The sequence below is a fragment of the Fundulus heteroclitus genome, chromosome 13 (genome assembly GCF_011125445.2).
Source record: "Fundulus heteroclitus isolate FHET01 chromosome 13, MU-UCD_Fhet_4.1, whole genome shotgun sequence".
Taxonomy (NCBI): domain Eukaryota; kingdom Metazoa; phylum Chordata; class Actinopteri; order Cyprinodontiformes; family Fundulidae; genus Fundulus; species Fundulus heteroclitus.
The window spans coordinates 39,085,687-39,108,363 of record NC_046373.1 but is presented as its reverse complement, the minus strand read 5'-3'; the positions used below and the strand labels follow the sequence as shown (position 1 = coordinate 39,108,363).

Here is a 22,677-nt window from a genome sequence, read left to right as displayed (position 1 = left end):
TTAAAATAGGATTGGAACGTAGGTTCAGAGAGAAAAGCTGCAGCAGCGTAATAAATAGAAACAACGATCCTGAAAGTGGAACCCAGCATTTGTGCTTTAAGAACATAATTATGTCTAAATGTTAACTTCAAATTGGATATTTGTGCTTTGATCTGTTGTTGCTTAAAATATTTCATATTCCAGCGGTGGCGAGACTTTTTCTCTCATCCTTTAATGAATCTTTTGAGCTGTTTTTTTCCCCCCAGGGTAGAAAAATCACTTTGATTTACCAACCAATTTGTTTACATAGAAAATCTGAAATTTTACAAAATGCAGTGGTTTATTAGATTAGATACATCCATATTTACTGAAATATGCCTCCACTGCTGGTAAGACAATATTAAGTGCATAAAACCAGAACATTATTCCACCGCTGTGGTGAAGTAATGGAGCCTAAATTAAACAATTCGTTTTTCATCAACACCAATAAAGGACTAAATTTTGACACAGCAGTTTCTAAAATCTTCCATACTAATTACGATTTTATATATATATATATATATATATATATATATATATATATATATATATATATATATATATATATATAATTATTTTATTATTTTTTTTCAAGCTTTCAAAGAAAGAGGGGGAATGAAACTATTGAACGAAAACGATATTGTAGAACTATAAAGCCATGATTGAGTGAAATTAGCCTTTAAACATGTTTTAAAATGTTTGTTTACTATATTTCAGGGTGACGTCACACGGCGGTCAACGTAATGGTGTGGGATATAGTGACACCTGGCGGAGAAGCCGGGAATGTATGAGCGCGTTGCGGCTTTTTGGGATTTAAACTATGATTTGTTAGGAAAAATAACTGCATTTGAATATATATATATATATATTTAAATGCAAGCTATGTGATTACAATGTAAAGAACTGTTAGAAATTATATCGCCTTTCTAAGAGGATTTAAACTTTCTCAGTAGGTTCTGTTGACAGGATCCTGTTTATTTTCCATTTTCCTCTGAATGACAACATGGATCTCCGGCTGCCTCAGCTTCTTATAACCACGTCCGGATTTCTCCTCCCTGCTTTGGGTTCTGAGGTCGAACTGGTCTGAGGCCAGCGTGATGACGTCACTGGTTTCGGTTTCGTCCAACTTTCAGGTGAGCGAGTCCGGACGTGGAGCCATGAAGTAAACAGAGAAGTAGACAGTAAGTTTGAGCCTCCGGGAGTTTTTAACTGACTGTTTCACTCATCAGGCCGGAATTAAAGAGTTTTACGACCCGTTTGTCTCCTCGGTCTGTAAAAACGCGTCCATGAATCTTTGTTTTCCACCTAGGTCTCTAACTACTTATAGTCTATTTTAAGTTTTTCCCTCTTGGATGGTTCCTTGGTTTTCTGATGTTTTTGGTCCAAAAGAACCAAAGACGCTCCGGACGGAACTTTCACTTTCGGTGAAACGTTCAGACTGAAGAATCAGAATCAGAGAAAGCTTTAAAGCCAAGGAGGAATCTGCTGGCGATAAACTGCAGCACAGACAAACATGCAGGTGACATGAGTAGACGTAGAAATATACAGTATGGAATAAACAAAACGTAAGTGGTATGATAATAGTAATAATTCATAATATAGATAATGGATGTAAGAATAATACAACATTTGCAGACAAAGAACAAGGCTGCAGATATAAATATGTGCATCTTTCTGGCCCTGTGTTTTACAGAACACATTGCATCTGAAATATATATATATATATATATATATATATATATATATATATATATATATATATATATATATATATATATATATATATATATATATACACACACACACACACAGCTGAGCAGAATGTGGACTGAAATGACGCGATGATGTCAGGGTCAAGGTTCCTTTATTGTCTAAAGGTTAACAGCTGGGTCATAAACAGACACTAAATACGTTGGCTTTTAAAGCTCATGAATTTCCTGGGTTTGTTTATTTAAGTTATAAATAATATCTTTTCCTGAAGCTTAATGTCATATTTAGCTTCTGTTTCCAGGCCTTTTACTCCCTGTTTGTTCATAAATCCCATTAAAGCTCATCTGCTGTGTAACTCTAGATGTTCTCAGACGTTTTTACCATTTTTTTATTCGGTTACCCAACAAGTACTTTGCTGCGTTTAATTAAAAGCTGTTATTGATGCGGCTGCACGTCTCGTCCCTGTTTTTCCTAGATGGACTGCGCCGTTGAAGCCACTGTGGATCTGAACTGCTTCCAGGATAAGAACGGGGTTCGGAAACTCCTCCAGTCACACGGTTTTAAGTTGACGGATCTGGACCGAGGTCAGGTTAGAGTTGAAGGTTCTTTTCAGAAGCTCAAAGACGTAAAAACCCGTCTGGAGCAGCTCGTGGAGACGACACCGAGCTCTTCCTCGGGTCCTCCGGCAGCTTCTTCTGGAGCCATCTCCAAGCACTACGGCAGAAACGACACCGATGAAGGCAAACCGAGACGTCCGGATTCATCACGCAGAACCTTCTCTGGTCGTAAACCGGATGGTGGGACTCCAGGCGAGGTGCTGATGGTGGATTCTGATGTGTACAGATACGCCAGCCGCTTCAGGGGACCGGAGCTCAACCCCCTCCTGGCCGGGCCAGACGTCTACGCTGATGTGAAGGTTGGCGAAGAAAGCACCATCATCACTTTGCAGGGCGGAAGCTCTGCGACGGTGTACAAGAAGCTGCAGAGACTCCTAGACGATCTGCGCAGATCCCTGCGGACCCAGGAAGTCCTTCTGAGGGACCTCAGCTCCAGAGGAAAGGAGCTTTTGTTGAAAATCCAGAAAAATAATAACACTCTGGGTTCAGTTCTGGTGTGCGAGATGAACGACAGGCTGCATCTCGTTGGCCCGTCTGGAGAGAGCTACGATCTGAAGCAGAGCCTCCAGGGGGCGCTGGTCGACCAATCCGGCGCCAGAGGAAGGACCGGCGGTCCAACCAGCAGAGGGCGGAGCAGCTCGATGAACCAGAGGAGGAGAGAAGGGGAAGCAGCTGATGGTGCGTCTGCAGGTCTTCCCTCATCCAGGCGTGATGGACAGGAGGCAGCTGCTGGTCGGAGCGGACCAAGAGGACGGAGCCTCTCAGAGTCCCGCGGAAAGCAACTAGAAGAAAAGATGAAAGGGAAAGAGAACAAAGATCTCGTGTCTGAAAACCCCCAAAAGAAAAGCACGTTTTCTCATTTAGCTAGAAAACGGTGGCAGAAATTAACCGAGAAGAGAAAATAAAACCACTGATTTCTATTAATCACTGAATCACGCTGGAACTAAATCCACCTCGCCTTTTAGGAACGGTTATCGGCTTAAATATCCTAAAACTCGCAGCAATACGACAGAAAACGAATGTAGCCAAAGGAAAGTGCTTTGAAGTTTGATAACTTTTGAAAATGATTAGAATTTATTTTTATTTTTAATCGCACTGACTGAGCTTGATGATCCAAAAAGACCCGAAACTATCTGGACTCAAAGCGGCAAGGCTTCACAAAAGCACAAATGTTTATTTCTTTTTTTTTTATATATATATTTTTATTGGAGCAAAAAGAGGAAATAAAAAGCAAAACAGAGCCATATATATACATATATACATACAAGCATACATATGAAAATATATCTTCACATATATGTACATACATGATGCGCCTCCCGCTTTGATCCCACACAGATCTATACAGTTAGTACAATACTAACGAAGCATCGCACCAAAGTATAAATTCCAAAGTTACAATACAGCAGTTTCAGCCCCCTTTTTTTTTTTTCACTCAAATGTTTATTTCTACATATTAGATACAAAGATCTGCATCGTTTGTGTTGTTTTCTAATAGAATATCTGTTAATGTGAGCTTCTAACTCTGATGGAAAGCTGTGGATGTTCAGTGAATGTTTGGGTGTTGATTAAATGCAGTGATTGCCTCTCGTGTCGTTAATGTTGCTGCAACGCCTGAGCGTAACTTCATGACGTAGACTGAGACCCGCCAGGGGAAGCGGGAGGAGGAAGCGACCCAGAGGAAGTTTCGGTTGCTGATGAGGATCCGAGAGGCTGCTGAGGTTACACAACCTCCGCTCGCTTCACAGAAAGCACCGTCTGGTTCCCGGGGAGCGGCGCGAAACGTCGGGGAGGAGATGAACGCTCTGCAGTCGGTAGGTGTTCTTCAGTCTGCTCCACCTGTCCGGTCACGGCAGGTGCACACCTTGGGTTCATTCATCCGGACTATCAGACAAGCTCAGCCGTTTCTGGGCCCGTTTTAAGTTCATTCATCTGATTTACACCAACGCTGACTAACTTTCTCCCTCTGAGCGTTTCGCTTCGTACCACAGGGCCAGTCCACTGATGGACAATCATACATTTCTCTGTTAGATCTGTAAAGTTAAAGCTGCACCGTGCAGAAGTTCTGTTTCCTTTTCAATGATTGGTTTTAATAAAAGTTTACATAATTTGTTCTGATCCATGACTGTTTGTGCTTTGCTTTGGTTTTGTTTGTTTTCTGAAAGTTTTTGAGTTGCTTATTATCGTCATTAAGGTCTTGCCGTATTCAGTCTTTATTGTTGTTATCAAGGTCTTGCCCTATTGGTTCAGTCCTTTGTGTCTATTTTTAATTCCTTGTTCTCTTTCCTCTGTGGATCATTTTTCTGCTTTTCATTGGTAGATCTGTTTGGGTCTACGTTAACATTTCTGTGTTTCTGTGTTGATCTTCTTCCCTCAGCTCAGATTCTCTCAGCTGTTCTGCACCTGATTAGACTCACCTGGTTCCCGCGTCATTGATCACACCTTTCGGTCTTTTCCTTCTCTTATGCCGCCTTTTTTCCATGCCCTGCTCTCCTTGTGTCGTACCTGTTGGTTCAGAGTTTTCTGTCTAAGGAAACCCAGCAGGTTGCATCCTGTCACTGACCTGCAGCATTCACTCCTCCTGAATGAACATGGAGCCACGGTGGACAATTACTGGCATTGAGTCTTTGACTTTGCAGCAATCCCTCATACTGAGCATGCATGAAGCGACAGTGGAGAGGAAAACTCCCCTTTAACAGGGAGGAGAACCTCCAGCAGAACCAGAACCAGGCTCAGTGTGAACGCTCATCTGCCTCCACCCACTGGGGCTTAGAGAAGACAGAGCAGAGACACAGAAAGCTCAGAAGCTCACATTGACCCAGGAGTACTTTCTATGTTAGAGAAGACAGAGCAGAGACACAGAAAGCTCAGAAGCTCACATTGACCCAGGAGTACTTTCTATGTTAGAGAAGACAGAGCAGAGACACAGAAAGCACAGAAGCTCACATTGACCCAGGAGTACTTTCTATGGTAGAGAAGACAGAGCAGAGAAACAGAAAGCTCAGAAGCTCACATTGACCCAGGAGTACTTTCTATGTTAGAGAAAACAGAGCAGAGACACAGAAAGCACAGAAGCTCACATTGACCCAGGAGTACTTTCTATGGTAGAGAAGACAGAGCAGAGAAAAAGAAAGCTCAGAAGCTCACATTGACCCAGGAGTACTTTCTATGTTAGAGAAAACAGAGCAGAGACACAGAAAGCACAGAAGCTCACATTGACCCAGGAGTACTTTCTATGTTAGAGAAGACAGAGCAGAGAAACAGAAAGCTCAGAAGCTCACATTGACCCAGGAGTACTTTCTATGTGAGAGAAGACAGAGCAGAGACACAGAAAGCTCAGAAGCTCACATTGACCCAGGAGTACTTTCTATGTGAGAGAAAAGTAAAAGAGTTATGGCAGCAGCAGGAGAGAAACACGGTTCAGCAGATCAACTCTGAGCCAGATTTCAGCTTTAAACGATGAAGGAGAGCTCAGACGTCTCTTATTTCCAGGGGTTTGCTTTGATTCTTTAGGACATGATTCCACACAAACTAGTGCTTAGTTTTCAGTTACAGGTTACTTTCATTGCATATACAGGTTGTTTTTCCTGTAAATAATAAGTTACTTTGCGGAAAGGTGTGTGTCACATTCCTGGAACTGATATCTAATCTGCCATAAGAGTTAATATCCAGGAAATTCCAGGTTACACAGCCTAAAATCGAATGGTTATTTTCCTGGAGCTTAAAGGTTACAAGTCAACCATGTTAGTTGTCATCAGTTGTATTAAACTGAATTCAAAAATACTTTATTTTATATTATATCCCAAATGGAAATAATCCCAGAATTCATTTATTTTCTCAGACGCCACACATTACACTGCTGGATATAACAAAAAGCTGTTTTCACCTGCTGACAAGCAGATAGAAATAATCTTCATAGTAAAACATGCTGTAATAAGTGCTTTTATACGACTGTTGCACATTTGGTGTATATTTTAACGCGCATGTCTTCTGATCAGCCACCAGGTGGCGCTGCAGCCTAGCTTTCCTTACCGGTGTCGGTTCAGGCAACAACATCTTTATCCTCAACGGTGGCTCCTTTTATTCCGTGGCTCCTAGTTCAGCCTCCTGGAGGATCCTGATCTATTCCCAGATGAGATGTACTCTCCTTCCGATAAGTTCTGATCCTGAATCTGTCTGGATCTCGTTCATCCTTCGGGCCGAGCTCATAAATCTCTGGATCTCGTCCTGATCAGATGTCTGAACCTCCACATTTCCGCTGCTTGTCTGCCGGATCCTCTTCTTTCAGCTATGATCCATAAAATGATCCGAATCTGTTTGCTCAGGTGCTCAGAACACACATGGATCAGCAAATGGAGGGTTTTTGCATTTGTGTCCAGCTTTGTCTTGACCTCCATGAAGCAGAGCACCCCTGATTGGCTTACGCATCTCGATCAGCTGACGAGTTCCTGGGGCTTGATCCTTTGGTTCTTTGGACATAGCGAGGTCCAGCGTGGAAAACCTACGGAGATTCACCTCCACATGGACCCAGAACCTGCGGGGAGGGAAGTCCCGGCAGCTGGGAGGCAGGAAACAGTGGATGGAGGCCTTTGGGTCGACGTCTGGGCATCATAAACGGACTCTAAACGAGTTTGTGTCTTTTCTGAGTCAGTGGGTCATCAGTTCTTTTCTCCCATCACTATCGTTATTGAGTTTCTTGGGTTTCTTCTTCTTTCAGAACTAACCTCTAGAGTCGGCCCAGTACGTTTGACTTCTACTGGCTGAACCCAGTTCAGAGGCTTTATGCGTCCTGCAGGCTGGTTCTGCTTCTGCAGGCTCAGGAAACCCAGGAACTCTGTCTGGTTCTGCCATCCCGGCCCTCAAGCCAGTCTCAGTCTGCTCTCATCGGTGGATTGTTTAGATCAGGGTTTCTTTGTGTGCTTCAGCTTTTATTTCCCCGTCTTCTCAGGCTGAACGGTTCAGACTCTGATTGGCTGCTGACCGGTCCGGTTGTCTCTGATCCAGGTCCACCAGCCTGGCCGCAGTCTGTTAATGATTGAACCTTGTTTAAAATTAAAGTGCTCAATGGGGGCCTTATTGGACTAACTCTCCTCCCCTGGAAAAACCCAAACCTGAGTCACTCACAGCGCGGCACCCGTCTGGGCTTGAACAGATAAGTACGAACTGCAGAAACTTGTCGGACTTGACAAGCATTCGGTTTTCCTCTCTTAGTTTATGCCTTTGAGGCGATGAGCTGGAGCTCAGACCCTTAATCTATCAGTTCATCTGTATGAAGGGATGAACTTCCCGCTTCCAGGGTTTCTTGGATGTTTATCGTGCTTTTCTTTCCTCTAAAATTACAATCTTTACAGAGGGGAGATTTTTGTCTGCAGGCAGATTTTTTTTCTTGAAGTTTTTCGTCCTCATCTACCTTAATTCTGCCCAAAAGTTTTATTCATCATCACAGATTTTTAGAGGAGCAAAGTCCAGATTTTTATCGTGCTTTGTTTCTCTCAAGACAAAACGACAGATGATGAATTTAAGAAACCACCTTCCAGCTCAGGCCTCGGTTAGCGGGTCAAAGGTTTGAAGGAGAAAGTCTGTTCTCTGCAGAACCGAGATGGCAGCAGGACTGAGATTAAAGATCTGAATCCCCTCATAGGGTCAGGACTCTCCAGCCAGAGCAGAAGTCCATCAGCGTCTCCATGATCAGAGCGTCTGAATCAGTCAGTGAGGAAGGAGGCAGGAAAGGAGCCTGAATGCTTCCTCTCACAGCTAGTTTAGCCTAGGAACCTCACATCGTCCCTTACAGGCGCTAAGAACCCTTAAGGTATCCCACAATGCTTTGCTGTGACATGACCTATCATCACAGCCTCCTTACAGAAATCAACTAAAACCTAGAGCAGAGAGCGTCTCTCTGTAGTTCATGTCCAGAAGGCTGTAGGATCTGACTCCATCCTCCATGTTTCTGACTCCATCCTCCATGTCTCTGACTCCATCCTCCATGTTTCTGACTCCGTCCTCCATGTCTCTGACTCCATCCTCCATGTTTCTGACTCCATCCTCCATGTCTCTGACTCCATCCTCCGTGTCTCTGACTCCATCCTCCATGTTTCTGACTCCATCCTCCATGTCTCTGACTCCATCCTCCATGTTTCTGACTCCATCCTCCATGTCTCTGACTCCATCCTCCGTGTCTCTGACTCCATCCTCCATGTTTCTGACTCCATCCTCCATGTCTCTGACTCCATCCTCCATGTCTCTGACTCCATCCTCCATGTTTCTGACTCCATCCTCCATGTCTCTGACTCCATCCTCCATGTTTCTGACTCCATCCTCCATGTTTCTGACTCCATCCTCCGTGTCTCTGACTCCATCCTCCATGTTTCTGACTCCATCCTCCATGTTTCTGACTCCATCCTCCATGTCTCTGACTCCATCCTCCGTGTTTCTGACTCCATCTTCCATGTCTCTGACTCCATCCTCCATGTTTCTGACTCCATCCTCCATGTTTCTGACTCCATCTTCCATGTTTCTGACTCCATCCTCCGTGTCTCTGACTCCATCCTCCATGTTTCTGACTCCATCTTCCATGTTTCTGACTCCATCCTCCGTGTCTCTGACTCCATCCTCCATATTTCTGACTCCATCCTCCATGTTTCTGACTCCATCCTCCATGTCTCTGACTCCATCCTCCGTGTCTCTGACTCCATCCTCCATGATTCTGACTCCATCCTCCATGTCTCTGACTCCATCCTCCATGTTTCTGACTCCATCCTCCATGTTTCTGACTCCATCCTCCATGTCTCTGACTCCATCCTCCGTGTCTCTGACTCCATCCTCCATGTTTCTGACTCCATCCTCCGTGTCTCTGACTCCATCCTCCATGTCTCTGACTCCATCCTCCGTGTCTCTGACTCCATCCTCCGTGTCTCTGACTCCATCCTCCATGTCTCTGACTCCATCCTCCATGTCTCTGACTCCATCCTCCATGTTTCTGACTCCATCCTCCATGTCTCTGACTCCATCCTCCATGTTTCTGACTCCATCCTCCATGTTTCTGACTCCATCCTCCATGTCTCTGACTCCATCCTCCATGTCTCTGACTCCATCCTCCGTGTCTCTGACTCCATCCTCCATGTTTCTGACTCCATCCTCCATGTTTCTGACTCCATCCTCCGTGTTTCTGACTCCATCCTCCATGTTTCTGACTCCATCCTCCATGTCTCTGACTCCATCCTCCATGTTTCTGACTCCATCCTCCGTGTTTCTGACTCCATCCTCCATGTTTCTGACTCCATCCTCCATGTCTCTGACTCCATCCTCCGTGTCTCTGACTCCATCCTCCATGATTCTGACTCCACCCTCCGTGTCTCTGACTCCATCCTCCATGTTTCTGACTCCATCCTCCATGTCTCTGACTCCATCCTCCATGTCTCTGACTCCATCCTCCATGTTTCTGACTCCATCCTCCATGTCTCTGACTCCATCATCCGTGTTTCTGACTCCATCCTCCATGTTTCTGACTCCATCCTCCGTGTCTCTGACTCCATCCTCCACGTCTCTGACTCCATCCTCCATGTTTCTGACTCCATCCTCCATGTTTCTGACTCCATCCTCCGTGTCTCTGACTCCATCCTCCACGTCTCTGACTCCATCCTCCATGATTCTGACTCCATCCTCCGTGTCTCTGACTCCATCCTCCATGTCTCTGACTCCAGTGTCTCCAGGCGTCTCTGATGGACACTGAACGTCTGCTTTGAAATCAAAAAAGCATCTTTACCTCATCCTAACTGTTCTTTAAGAATTATTAATTGATTATTAAAGCTGAATCTGATTTGGCAAAAATCAAACAGTTTAAAGACAATCCCACCAAATGCTTAGGAAATATAAATAATGCTCAGAATCTGGATAAAGTAAGGAATTAGTCTGATTTTCAGCAAGCAGAAGTAACTTAATTAATGGTTTTGTGTCTTTTTATATAAAAACATTTTCCACCTGCCTGTGAGCCTAAGACTACAGCAGTTCTTGTAAAGCAACGATTTACACAATAAGATCTGTTCTGACCCATTAGTGAGTTGGCAGTTCCCTTTTCTGTCCTCCTGTACATGACAAACAGCCCCTGTTGCATCAGAACCCCCCCCCCCCCCCCCCCACCCCCAGCCCGGTTCTGCTCTGAGTCACACCGTTCTGGATGGCATAAAACCCAGTGGGAGGTTCTGCTCCGTTCAAAACCAGAGATTATCCTTTTATTTTCACCCGTTTATTAGGTTCCTTTGTTCATTTCTCCTTTTCTTCCAAGATTTCAGCATGTAGATAAAAAAATAAATGAATAAAGGGGAAATCTAAATGTTCAGACGTCATTATGTGCAAACATCAGGATGCTATAAATAAATAATTATGACCTCTTATGATCTACAGCAGCAAACTGGGAGGGCAGGGGAGTTTAAACTTAGTTTATTTTAAAGGTTGATTTGCATGATTTTAATGATCGTTTAGTCAAACTGTGATTAATGAACTGTTGTTACTATTTTATATTTATTATTTTACTATTTAATTATTATTTTTATGAAATATTTCTTTTATCAGTGATTGAATATGTGGTGCAGTGCAGCTGATCGTTGTGTCCGAGGCAAATTTCTCTCAAAGGAGACGAATACAGACACTCTGACTTTGACTAACCAGTCCTGATCCATCAGGAAAGCCACTTCCTGCTTCTTCTTCTTCTTCTTCTTCTTCTTCTGTTGTCCAGGCGTGGCCACAGCCAGTCATCTGCCTCCATCTAACCTTATCTTCTGCGTCTTCCTCCCTCACACCAGCTTCCTTCACGTCATCTTCCTCTCAGCGCCAAATGAAACCGTCTCCACCAACACGTCTCACTTCACTTTAAAGCTAACTTCACCTTAAATCTGCAGTTGTCCTCCGTATCTTCACTTTTCATTTCCACCTAACGCGTAGAAAAGGTGTTTGTTGGGTTATATTGGGGTTTTCTTAATTGTTTATTTCTTTAACCTGCGTTAACCGCAGAGGAAATGTTGCCATGAAGCGGTTCTCTTTTTTTAACGAGAGCGATTCTGTGTCTGAAGCCGTTTTACCGCTGAAAACTGACAAAGAGCCACACCAGGGGTTAAAGGTCATGCTCCTGTGTCAAAATATGTCAAATTTAGTTTGTAGGAAGTTCAGATCTTGCAGAAAACGATAAAAAACAAACGAGGAAACGAGGAGCGTCTCTGTGGCAGGAAGAGGACGGCAGGAGGATGCAGAAGCTGTGAGCTCGTAAAGATAGTCTCCGTCTCTTTTATACTCGGGCTGAGTGACAGCATGACGTGCTGCAGCTTGCAGACCGCAGCCTCGGCTGCGTTGAGTAAGCCTGAAGTTTACCACATGCAACGCCACGCCTACACCACTGCCTCCACTTCGGCACCCAGAAGTGGAGCTCACTTCTCTTTCTGCTTCCTCGAAGCGTCGCTGTGCGGCCCTCGCTGAGTTCCTCCTGTTTCTGGTGTTTTTGTCGAGTCCAGGCCGGCATGGCGGAGCTGGAGGGGCTGGAGTTCGGCAAGTCGGACTTCGTGCTGCTGGACGAGGTGACGATGGAGCAGTTTATGGACAACCTGAAGCTGAGGTGAGGACGGAGGGGGGAGAGGTCAAAGGTGACGTTTCAGCTGAAAAAGGAGGAACGTTGGGTTTGATCTTCAGGTAAAGCAGCTTAAAGTTATTTTAGTTCCTGGTCCGGACAACCTGGACAGGAACCGCTGGATCTTTGGACCAGATGCTGGAGGATGAGGGAGGCTGGGTTCTGAGTGACGTCTGCCTGCTGTTTCCCGCTCAGCCTGGCGGTCGGCGTGAAGCGTGAGGCGTTTGGACCCGGCGGCGCCGTTGTCCTGCCAACCGTTACAAACAAACATCAAGCGCTGCTGTTCCTTCTGCCGCTCACGGCTGAACGGGCTTCCTTTCAGAACCGGGCCCTGACAGCTCGGACTTCCTCTGAGTCGGTCCAGATGCAGGCGTCACAGAAAGGGTTCTGGTGTTCTGGGGTTCTGGTCCGGCTCAGAGCGAGCGGTCTGAATGGACTGATTTCCTGCCGGGCCTCGGCTCCGTATCAGTTGCATCCCGCAGTTTGGGCCGACTCTGTTGGTGGCGGCGCCGTGCCTCTGGGTTTTCTGAGATGGACGGTTCTGGTCGGACCTGCTCGGTACCGGTACCTGCTTCACACCGAGGTTCCTGCTGGTTTTCAGGGATCTAAGACGAAGGTTCTCTCTGTATGTTTCACCACATTACCAGCAGCCAGAACCTCCTCAGCTCTCTTATAATAATGCATTTAATGAGCCGGACCGGGCTTCAGAACCGCCCCTTTAAAGCGGTTCTGAAGTTCATTGAAGCCAAAATCAGGCAGGAATCTGCTGCCAAATATTAATTCACGGCACCAAATGCTCAGGATTCGTTCACTCTACTCGGCCCGGTCCACTGGGACCCAGAAGGTTCTGCCGGGTCGTTCTGGTCAAGATGGGAACGGGTTTCAGCAGAGAGTCCGTCTGCTGCCAGTTTTAGGAGGTTTGAAACTCTGAGTCCCCCAGAAAGACCGTTGACCACAGATCGCTCAGCTTAGTGACAGATTTATAAATTTAAACATCAAACCATATCAGAGTTGAAGCGTTTTTCTGATGAATGCCCAGCCTGGTTGTTGTGATCTGGTGCTACAGGGCAGCAGAAACCAACCCAGAGCAGATCTCAGGGCGTAGAAACCGAACACAAACATAGAAAGGGTCAGTTTCACACACATCAAACGTTTTTTTTTATTCTACTTTAGTTTTAGATTTTATTCAGGAGTGGAGGTGAAGGGAAGTCATCTGAATCTAGAACCTCACACCTGGGTTCATGGACCTCGCCTTCACCTCGGTTCCTCGGTTCCTTTAACTTTTAGTTTCACTTGCTGTCTGAGTTCAGATCTGAGGATTTTTGGTTCTTTCCTCATTATTTCCTCATACCAGGTTTCATAATCATTAGTTTCATCATTAGTGATCAACCAGGGTCATGAAGTTTACAGCAGGATCAGGTTTTCTACAGAACCTCCCAGAGTTCTGATCATCATGTGGACCTGGAGAGAGGATGGACCTCCTGCAGACCTACCAGGACATGGACGTCCACCTGGACTGACAGGCTGGACCAGGAGAGCATTGATCAGAGAAGCAGGAGGACCATGGTGGCTCTGGAGGAGCTGCAGAGACCCACAGCTCAGGTGGAGGTTAACCAGGAGGACCATGAAATGGTTTAGCTGTGTGTTGGAATGGCCTAGTCAAAGTCCACAGACTCTCTCCTTCCAGTCTGATTGAACTTGAGGGATTGAGTAGCAGAAATGTCGGTCTGTGCATTTTTAAAGGTGGTTCTGACTGACAGATTGTCCGTTCTCCTGATTTTTAAAACATTTATAAAATCACGTTACATTTTCCTTCACGGATGGACGACGTGCAGCTGAGTGAATTCCAGCGGTCTGCAGCCTTTACCGTCCAAAGAGGCGTTTTCTCCCTCAGGCCAGTTAAATAAAACTCATTTAGTGGCATAAATATTACATAACCTTTGGGGAAAAAAAACATAATATTTTTTTGATGAATGCGTGCTTTTGGAACTTTAACAAGAAGCAGACGAACACTTCCTCTGCTCTGCAATGTTGATATCTGTGCAAAATTATGTAAAATAAGCTCCTGATTTCCAACCTAATGACAAACAACACTGATCTAAATAATATTACTGATATCAGTGCAATTATTCCATGAAAAAACAGAAAGAGAACTGAAATTATACGACAGGTTTTCTCATCTTACTGATGACTCAAAGCACTTTAAACTCACAGAACAAATTCATACACCAAGACCACCTGGAGTTAGCTGCCTTGCCCAGGGGCACATCAACATGTTACAGGTTAGGACTGCTAGATTGTATATTTACAACCATCAGCTGCTTCTTTATAATATTTTAGCCAAATGAAAGGTGTAGAGGTATAATGCAGCTCTGCAGACCGCTGGGTGTGACGTTTGATCCTAATTTAACACGACTCTGTGGTTTTAAGGTGACAGCGGGTGAAAGAGTCAAACACTTCTGAAAACCTTCTGTTCACATATAGTGATTAATATCCTGCAGGAGAGCAAAGTGCATCTATTTCAGAGAAACTTTACGGCCTTCTGAGCAACGATGGAGACATCAGATCATGCTGGGTCATCTAGCCTCAGAGATGCATCACTACTTCCTCCTACTTTCAGAAAGCTGGATAAAAAGCAGCTTTCACGCAGTTTGGGTGTTTACATTGAGCTGATCCTCTAACGCCGTGTTTGAGCCTGCAGAGGTAGACGTGCAGCAGGAAAAGGGAGAAAAAGGGAGGCGGCGTGGGATTTCGAGGCCTCGTTAACCCCGCTGGCTCGTTAAGTGCTCCTCCCAGCTCAGCAAACCCTCAGCGAGCTGTGACGCCCTGAACCGCGGGTTTCATTTCCTGCCCTCTGCTGTACACACACTTGTGTCACTTCCTGTCATCTTTGCATGACATCAAGGTGTGGGATCTTTTCAGAAACCTTTAGGTCGAGGGTTTTTTGGTGGGTGGCTGGATGAAGGTCACGGGAAGAGTGAGTGTTTGCGGAGGAGAGAAGATTTCCCACGGAGGGAAGATCTGGATAATAACCTGTTAATAAACGACGGTTTGCTCCTCTGTTTCCTTTCTTCTCTGACGGCTCAGGTTCGAGAAGGGCCGGATCTACACCTACATCGGGGAGGTGGTCGTGTCCGTCAACCCGTACAGACAGATGGACATTTACGGCAAGGACGCCATCGATGCGTACCGAGGCCGGGAGCTGTACGAAAACCCGCCCCACCTGTACGCGGTGTCCGACGCCGCCTACAAGGCCATGAAGAGACGAGCCAAAGACACCTGCATCGTCATCTCAGGTGCTCCTCTGACCAGGTTCACGCGCATCAGCATCATTAACGCGTCCCACAACAGGGACCAGGTCTCATTTACAGGCCAGCACTACTTCTATAGAGAGAAATACAATTTATTTGTGACCAAAAGTTAATTTCAATTCATTTCAATCTTATTTATATAGCTCCAATTCACATCACATCATCTCAAGGCTCTTTCCAAAGTCAAATTCCATCAGTGTCATGTTATGTCAGCAAATAAAACCAACGTTCTGCCTGCTACCTCAGCGAACATTAGCCTGACGGCGGTTAAAACCTATTTTGTGTTGTTTGGTGAGACGAGCAACATTAAAGCTGGACTAAGCTTTGCTCTGAGCAGCGATGGGTTCTGAAGGCACCAGAACCATAATGACAAAATGCAATTTGCAGTGAACTAAATAAAAAAAAAAACAACACAGTTCAAGGGTTTCAGTTTCTGCAGCCAAAGTCTATATTCTTAAAACACATCCGCTGAACACTTTTAACACGTCCATAAATATTTTATGCAGCTGCGACCTGAAGCACAGACATAATAATACATCTTAGAAGGTTGAGCTTCTCTTCCTTAAAACAGCTCAGAGCACGAAGTGATACGTCTACAGTCTGTTTAAAACAGAACGGCTGAATTTAACTCGATTTATTTAAAGACCTCGGCATAAACGGTCCTTTTCATCTCTAGTTTAGAACCAGTTACACATCATCAGATACATGGTTTGACTTTGTTCATATTCTGGAAAAAATACCTTGTTAGTCTATAAGAAGCAACAGAGTTTTCAATTCAATTTTTATTTCTAAAGCGTCAATTCACATCACATCATCTCAAGGTTCTTTCCAAAGTCAGACTCCATCAGATCCTCCAGGTTGGTGAGAAAGTTTCCTCTCTAAGGAAACCCAGCAGGTTGCATCAAGTCTCTCCAAGCAGCATTCACTCCTCCTGAAAGAGCGTAGAGCCACAGTGGACAGTCGTCTGCATTGTTGATGGCTTTGCAGCAATCCCTCATACTGAGCATGCATGAAGCGACAGTGGAGAGGAAAACTCCCCTTTAACAGGGAGGAGAACCTCCAGCAGAACCAGAACCAGGCTCAGTGTGAACGCTCATCTGCCTCCACCCACTGGGGCTTAGAGAAGACAGAGCAGAGACACAGAAAGCTCAGAAGCTCACATTGACCCAGGAGTACTTTCTATGTTAGAGAAGACAGAGCAGAGACACAGAAAGCACAGAAGCTCACATTGACCCAGGAGTACTTTCTATGTTAGAGAAGACAGAGCAGAGACACAGAAAGCACAGAAGCTCACATTGACCTAGGAGTACTTTCTATGTTAGAGAAGACAGAGCAGAGACACAGAAAGCTCAGAAGCTCACATTGACCCAGGAGTACTTTCTATGGTAGATGGTAATAGTGGATGATCTGCCTCCCCTGATGATGTCACAGCTAACAGAACAACCGACCAGGTGTACCTTCTATAAAGATAAAAATGACAGAGAACAAAAAGTTAAAGGCTGAAATAACAACAAACAATGCAGACTGGAGAGCAGTAGGAGAACTCAGCAGAGAGAGAGAAATAGACCCTGATGTCCTCCAGCAGCCTAAGCCTATAGCAGCATAACTATAGAGGTAGCTCAGGGTAACATGAGCCACTCTGACTAGAAGCTTTGTCACAAAGGAACAATAACACTAATGACTATTTTACACTGTGGACGAATTATGATCCTCTTTGCAGAATTGTTTAGATTTAAACACATTGAAAGGTTTTCTAGTGTGAGCGGCCTGTTTAAGGTCATAACACAGCGTCTGTCTGATTTAAGTGCTGACGTTGACGAGGCTCTAAAGCAGAGGTGTCAAACTAATTTCTATATGGGGCCATTTTGGAATCATGAAGTCATTAAAAGGGCCACTTGCATGTGTAGAGACGATACTTTTCATTTCAGAATTTCATTCCAGTTCACACAGTAGTATAAAAAATGCACAGTAACATAAAAGTAGCACTTTAAAAGTATATACACGCCTTTTTTTTTTTTTACTCTCGAGGGCCGGATAATTTACCTTGACGGGCCGGATTTGGCCCGCGGGCCTTGAGTTTGACACCTGTGCTCTAAAGCCTCCTTCTGATTTTTTTGTCTTATAAAACATTAGACGAAATAAAATAAATAAATAAAAACAGCAGAATTTACAAATAATTTGTATTATGATGGTGTTTGAATACATGGAAAACACGGTTAGAGGTTTATCAGGGGATAAGATCTGCTTCTGCTGCACTTTGTATTTTTCTCAGTATTAAACTAATGCTGTTTAACCGTAAGCAGTTATAAAATCTTAATAACTATTTAATTCTGTCACATCCCCAAAGGTGAGATAAAATGAGACAAAAATCTGAACACACAGGTTAAAAGATGGCAAATTTTGTTTGGTCTCAGCTGATTCTGGTCCTGCTGGTTAAAAGGTCTGCAGACCGGGACCTGAGCCGATGGAGGAAGAAAAGCTGATAATCAGGTTTCTTCCCCCTGGATGTGGAGGTGAACGGTTGTTGTGTGTTTCAGGTGAGAGCGGAGCAGGAAAGACAGAAGCCAGTAAATACATCATGCAGTACATCGCAGCCATCACCAACCCCAGCCAGAGGGAGGAGGTGGAGAGGTGAGCGTTCGTCTCCCAGACAGCAAACCTGCCTTTTTAAACGGGATTCCAACAAAAATGCTCTCCTTCTGTTTCTCTTTCTCCTTCTGCTTGTCCTGAATGTCTCCTGCAACGCGGTGCGTCAGCGTGAAGAACGTGCTGCTCAAGTCCAACTGCGTGCTGGAGGCCTTCGGCAACGCCAAGACCAACCGCAACGACAACTCCAGCCGCTTCGGGAAGTACATGGACATCAACTTTAACTTCAACGGGGATCCCACCGGAGGACACATCAACAACTACCTGCTGGAGAAGGTGAGGGCGGTGGAGGACCTTTACCTGCTGCCAGGAGCGAGGAAGACGTAGAAAAAAAAAATCAGCGTCTAGTTTTGGCTCCGAACGTCCGAATGTGGTGAAAAGATTTAACGCTTTGGTTGCTCGTCCAGGAAAATAACACAGATTAATCAGAGAGAGAGAGAGAGAGAAATGTTTTAAACCTTTATTTCTTGTCATTCTGGTCATTCTGGCTGCAGAGAATAAAACCCAAAGTTCAGCGTCTCAGAAAATGAAAATTTTGCCTCAAATCAATAAAAAGATAATATTTTAAACAGAAACGATCTGCTGGTCTGGGCTCCTTTACCATGAATGAATTAATCAATGAATTAATCAACTAGGGCTGGACGATGTAGAAAAAAGCATACCGATAAAATTGAAATCACACTGATCGATATCAATAAATAATTAAAATCAATAAATATAATACAATAATTATCAACAAATTCAAAACACATATTTTAAGTGCAGCTCTGGCCATTTTATGCTGTTGCTTAAAAACTTATTTTTAGATACAGACACAAACACTGAATTCAAACTCAACCCTTTATTCAACCAATTTTTTACCAAAACTGCACGTTTTAAAAAAATAAAAAATAACGTGTGAAATCTGAACTCTTTGAAGGGGGCGGAGTTGGTTCCAGTGTCTGTGTTGTGATTGGCTGGGAGGATCTAATGATGTAATGTTAACCTACATGATAGAATGCAAATTGAAGGAAAACTGTTATTTTATTGAACTTTTTATTGACCTTTTTTTTTCTATCATCGACATATGTTGCTATTTAATTATCGTCCAGCCCTACGCTGAAACCCAGTGGACCAGAACCAGCAGATGACACCAGAAATCATGTAGGAGGTTCTGACTCTGGTTCGCTCCCCCAGGTTCTGGCAAGGCTGCACTTATCCCTGTTACTAGTGCAGCTTTTCCTACCACACTTTTTCCTTCCACTCAACTTTCTTTGAATGAAGCTTTTCACTATATTCTAATTTTCTGTGATATTTTATAGATTTTTGTGGCACTTTTGATGCTTATTTGTAGTATTCAGACTGGAGGGAGACTCTGTATCAGGGTGCTGTAAGCCATGATCATCATAATTACAAGATATGGAGGCTTATAATAGTTTACCCTGTGTAATAAATCTATGTAATGTATGAAGTTTGGAACTTTTTCGTGATATTCTAATGTTTTAGATGTACTTGTTAGGGTTTGATGGAGTGAGGATGGCACCGCGTTAGGGGACATCCATTAATAGAAGTGTCGGTGACGTCAACCAGCTGATGCTGGGTGTTAATTAGCAGCTCATCTCTGGGTAAAAAAAAAAAAAAAACAGCTTCTGCAAAAAAAAAAAAAAAAACCTTCAGGCTGACAACTGGTGTGAAAAATCGTGCTTTGATTTATGGTGCGAGTTCAGAAATAACCTCCTGACTTCCATGAGGAAGTTTGATCTGTGTGGAGTCAGGGAGGTGCAGCTGTTTTAAGCTCCCCCTCAAACGATGTGGAGAACCAAAGCTGCGCTCGCATCAGAACCAGGAGGTCCAGAAATAATTATAATTTAAAAAATGTCACAGCGGGACGTTTTTTGTTTGCCTCCTTCCTGAAACAGGTCGAACATCTGGATCCCTGAATGAGTCCAACCCCTTTTTCTTTTTGTATTTTTTTGTATTCTTTTTGATCCATTGTATATATGAAGATTTACTGTATATAACTGAATGCACCTTTCCTACTCTGCACCTTCTTGTATGAGCCGATGTGACGAGTGAATTTCTCCATTGTGAGATCAATAAAGCCTATCTTATCTTATCTTATCTTATCTTAAAGGGATTATCACCAAAATCACCTCGTGGTAGATCATCTGAGCCGATTCTCAATAGCTCAGCTTGATTTGACTCCAAAATTGATATTTATTACTTTCAAATTAATGCTCAAAGTCATTTAATCAACAAAACCAGCCAAATATTATATTTATGTTAAATTTATTGAACACTGATATATTAACAGGAAAATAAAGTGCATTTGGTTCTAAATGGATTTAACGTATCACAGAAACCAAAAATGTCCTAAACATCTGATTTTAGGGACGAAGGCGCTACCAAAATCCTGTCGGACGTTCCGCAAATCCGTCGCTCTTCCTCGCTGTGAAAACTAATGGCTGTAATAACGCCCCCTAGGGGTTGGGAGGTATATTGACATTGAGAGCCAGAATATCGATATTAAATCGTTTTAAAAACATCGATATTAATCTTTCTATTGATTTTAATGCACGGCCCTATTAGTAGAGTTGTTGCTTGACTCCTGAGGCTCTGCCTGGTTTTCATGCTGTTTCCTGTTTTAAGTCCAGGGTGGTGCAGCAGCAGGAGGGGGAGAGGAACTTCCACTCTTTCTACCAGGTAAACTTAACGAATGAACCTCGTCTCCGGCTGCAGAGTGAATCTGACTGAAGACGTTTCCCGTGTTTCTCCAGCTGCTGCGCGGAGGCTCAGAAGAAATCCTGAAGTCGCTTCACCTGGAGAATGACCCCGCCCTGTACACCTACACCAGAGAGGGCGCCGCAGCTGCAGTGAGTTTGTCTCCTGTCTAATTAGCAGAGAGCGAGCACTAAACGAGCTTTTAAAGCAAACGATTGACCTTTCGTCTCTTTTTCAGACTTCCAACAACGATCGCTCGAACCACAAAGCGGTGATGAGCGCCCTGGAAGTGATCGGCTTCTCAAAAGAGGAGATTAGGTCTATTTACCAGATCCTCGCTGCCATTTTACTCTTGGTAACATTTTCTTTATATGGAACCATTAAAATGTCTTTCTGTTCTTTTATAGAACTTAAGTTAAACAAATATAATGTAACATATAAGTCATATAAATAAGGGAAACAGATTCCACTGTTATTTTCTATCCTTTTTTTATCAAAAGTCACTTTTACACAACTTGGTTGGTAAGGCGTATTAAGATAGTAGGAGCTAGATTATTCTCTGATTCATTTGTGTTTATTTAAACACAAAAAAATTTGCAACAAATATATTAAAGGTCTTTAAAACTGCTCCAATTCATATAAAGAAATATCCAGAAATACATAATCAAGTTAATCCAATCATATAGACAGATTCTAAAGCAATTACATCTCATTCTAGTTACAAAACAGTGCCGTCAAATGAATTTACATCAACTGATAAAATGCTGAGTACATCGGATCATTGCGCTTGCAGCAATCCCTTATCCTGAGAAAGCACGAGGTGATAGTGGGAAGGTAAAACTCAGTTTTAACAGGAAGAAACCTCCAGCAGCACATGGGTCAGTATCAGTGGGCATCTGGTTTAACATCTGGTTTAACATTGTGATGGTTCCTAATCATGCTGGCAGCATATCATGGATAGGTGGAGCACGGCGCAGCCTGTTAGCATGGAGCGCCGCTGCGCCTCTGTGGTACATGAGGTTTAAAAGGCAGCACTTGGTGTGCTTCAGTTATGCATCCACTGTTAGAAAGGTCTATACAGCCAACTGGAAGCTGTAAAGTTTCTTAATGTTTAGGGCTTTAAAAGAAAAATCAAGATTTTTTTTTAAAGCAGATTTTTTAAGTTTATTAGTAGTCAGTATCTTACCCGCAGTGGTGAATTCACGTAAACTCTTCATTTTTTATGAATAAAATCCCTTTCATCCTAACTTAAAGGGATTCTGCACAATAAAACACAACTGAAGCCTAATTATTCTTGTTCTGGATTAGGTTGGATTTTAATAAATCAAATTATTCCATAAAATGCAAAGTGAAAGAGTGTGAAGTCTGACTAAGGGGTGAAATGTTTGCAAATGTAGTCATATTACAGGTGTAGTAAAAACATTTTGGCTTTTTATCCACTGGCTTCAAAGTTTCAGTATAAAGTCCTTTAGATGCTTCCTGTAAATTTCTTCAGAGTTTTGTCAACCCAGAGAATCCTCCTGTTCACGGTTCAAGGGTAACGTGGAGTTTGGGAGCGACGGCGAGAGCGTTCAGGTCCTGGGACAGGACACCGTGGACCACATCTCCGAGCTGACGGCCACAGACCCGGAGTGCGTCACCAAGGGTCTGCTTTACCGAACCGTGGCCACCGGCGGCGGCGAGGTCATCGAGAAGGGACACACGGAGAAGGACGCCTGCTTCGGACGGGATGCCTTCGCCAAGGTCAGGTCTTCATCGTAAAAAACGTTCTGAAGAGAAGATCTCGTTAGAGGAGATGAAGGGCTCGTTAGAGGAGATGAAGAGCTCGTTAGAGGAGATGAAGCGCTCGTTAGAGGAGATGAAGAGCTCGTTAGAGGAGATGAAGAGCTCGTTAGAGGAGATGAAGCGCTCGTTAGAGGAGATGAAGAGCTCGTTAGAGGAGATGAAGAGCTTGTTAGGGGAGACGAAGAGCTCGTTAGAGGAGATGAAGAGCTCGTTAGAGGAGATGAAGGGCTGTTAGAGGAGATGAAGAGCTCGTTAGAGGAGATGAAGGGCTCGTTAG

The 22,677-nt window shown here is 43.9% G+C and overlaps 2 protein-coding genes across 2 annotated transcripts in view; both read left to right on the top strand.

The window, feature by feature from the left end:
- The first annotated feature begins 1,031 nt into the window (after nt 1–1,031).
- Nucleotides 1,032–3,510, top strand: si:dkey-154b15.1. The gene is made up of 2 exons (XM_012859559.3): nt 1,032–1,199; nt 2,204–3,510. Exon 2 carries the CDS (start codon nt 2,204–2,206, stop codon nt 3,248–3,250), a length of 1,047 nt encoding a protein of 348 aa, XP_012715013.2. The 5' UTR covers nt 1,032–1,199; the 3' UTR covers nt 3,251–3,510.
- Nucleotides 3,511–3,787: 277 nt separating this feature from the next.
- Nucleotides 3,788–22,677, top strand: part of myo1g (myosin IG) — a 64,571-nt gene continuing 45,681 nt past the window's right edge. Inside the window, exons 1-9 of the mRNA XM_036145724.1 lie at nt 3,788–4,159; nt 11,846–11,946; nt 15,046–15,254; nt 17,807–17,900; nt 18,026–18,191; nt 20,544–20,597; nt 20,672–20,767; nt 20,854–20,970; nt 22,152–22,358. Of these exons, the coding sequence (XP_036001617.1) occupies nt 4,043–4,159; nt 11,846–11,946; nt 15,046–15,254; nt 17,807–17,900; nt 18,026–18,191; nt 20,544–20,597; nt 20,672–20,767; nt 20,854–20,970; nt 22,152–22,358 (1,161 nt within the window). The 5' untranslated portion in view covers nt 3,788–4,042. The remainder of the gene's footprint in view (nt 4,160–11,845; nt 11,947–15,045; nt 15,255–17,806; nt 17,901–18,025; nt 18,192–20,543; nt 20,598–20,671; nt 20,768–20,853; nt 20,971–22,151; nt 22,359–22,677) is intronic.

Coding starts and splice junctions, on each gene's coding strand:
- si:dkey-154b15.1 (XM_012859559.3), top strand. CDS start 2,204: ATGGACTGCGCCGTTGAAGCCACTGTGGATCTGAACTGCTTCCAGGAT.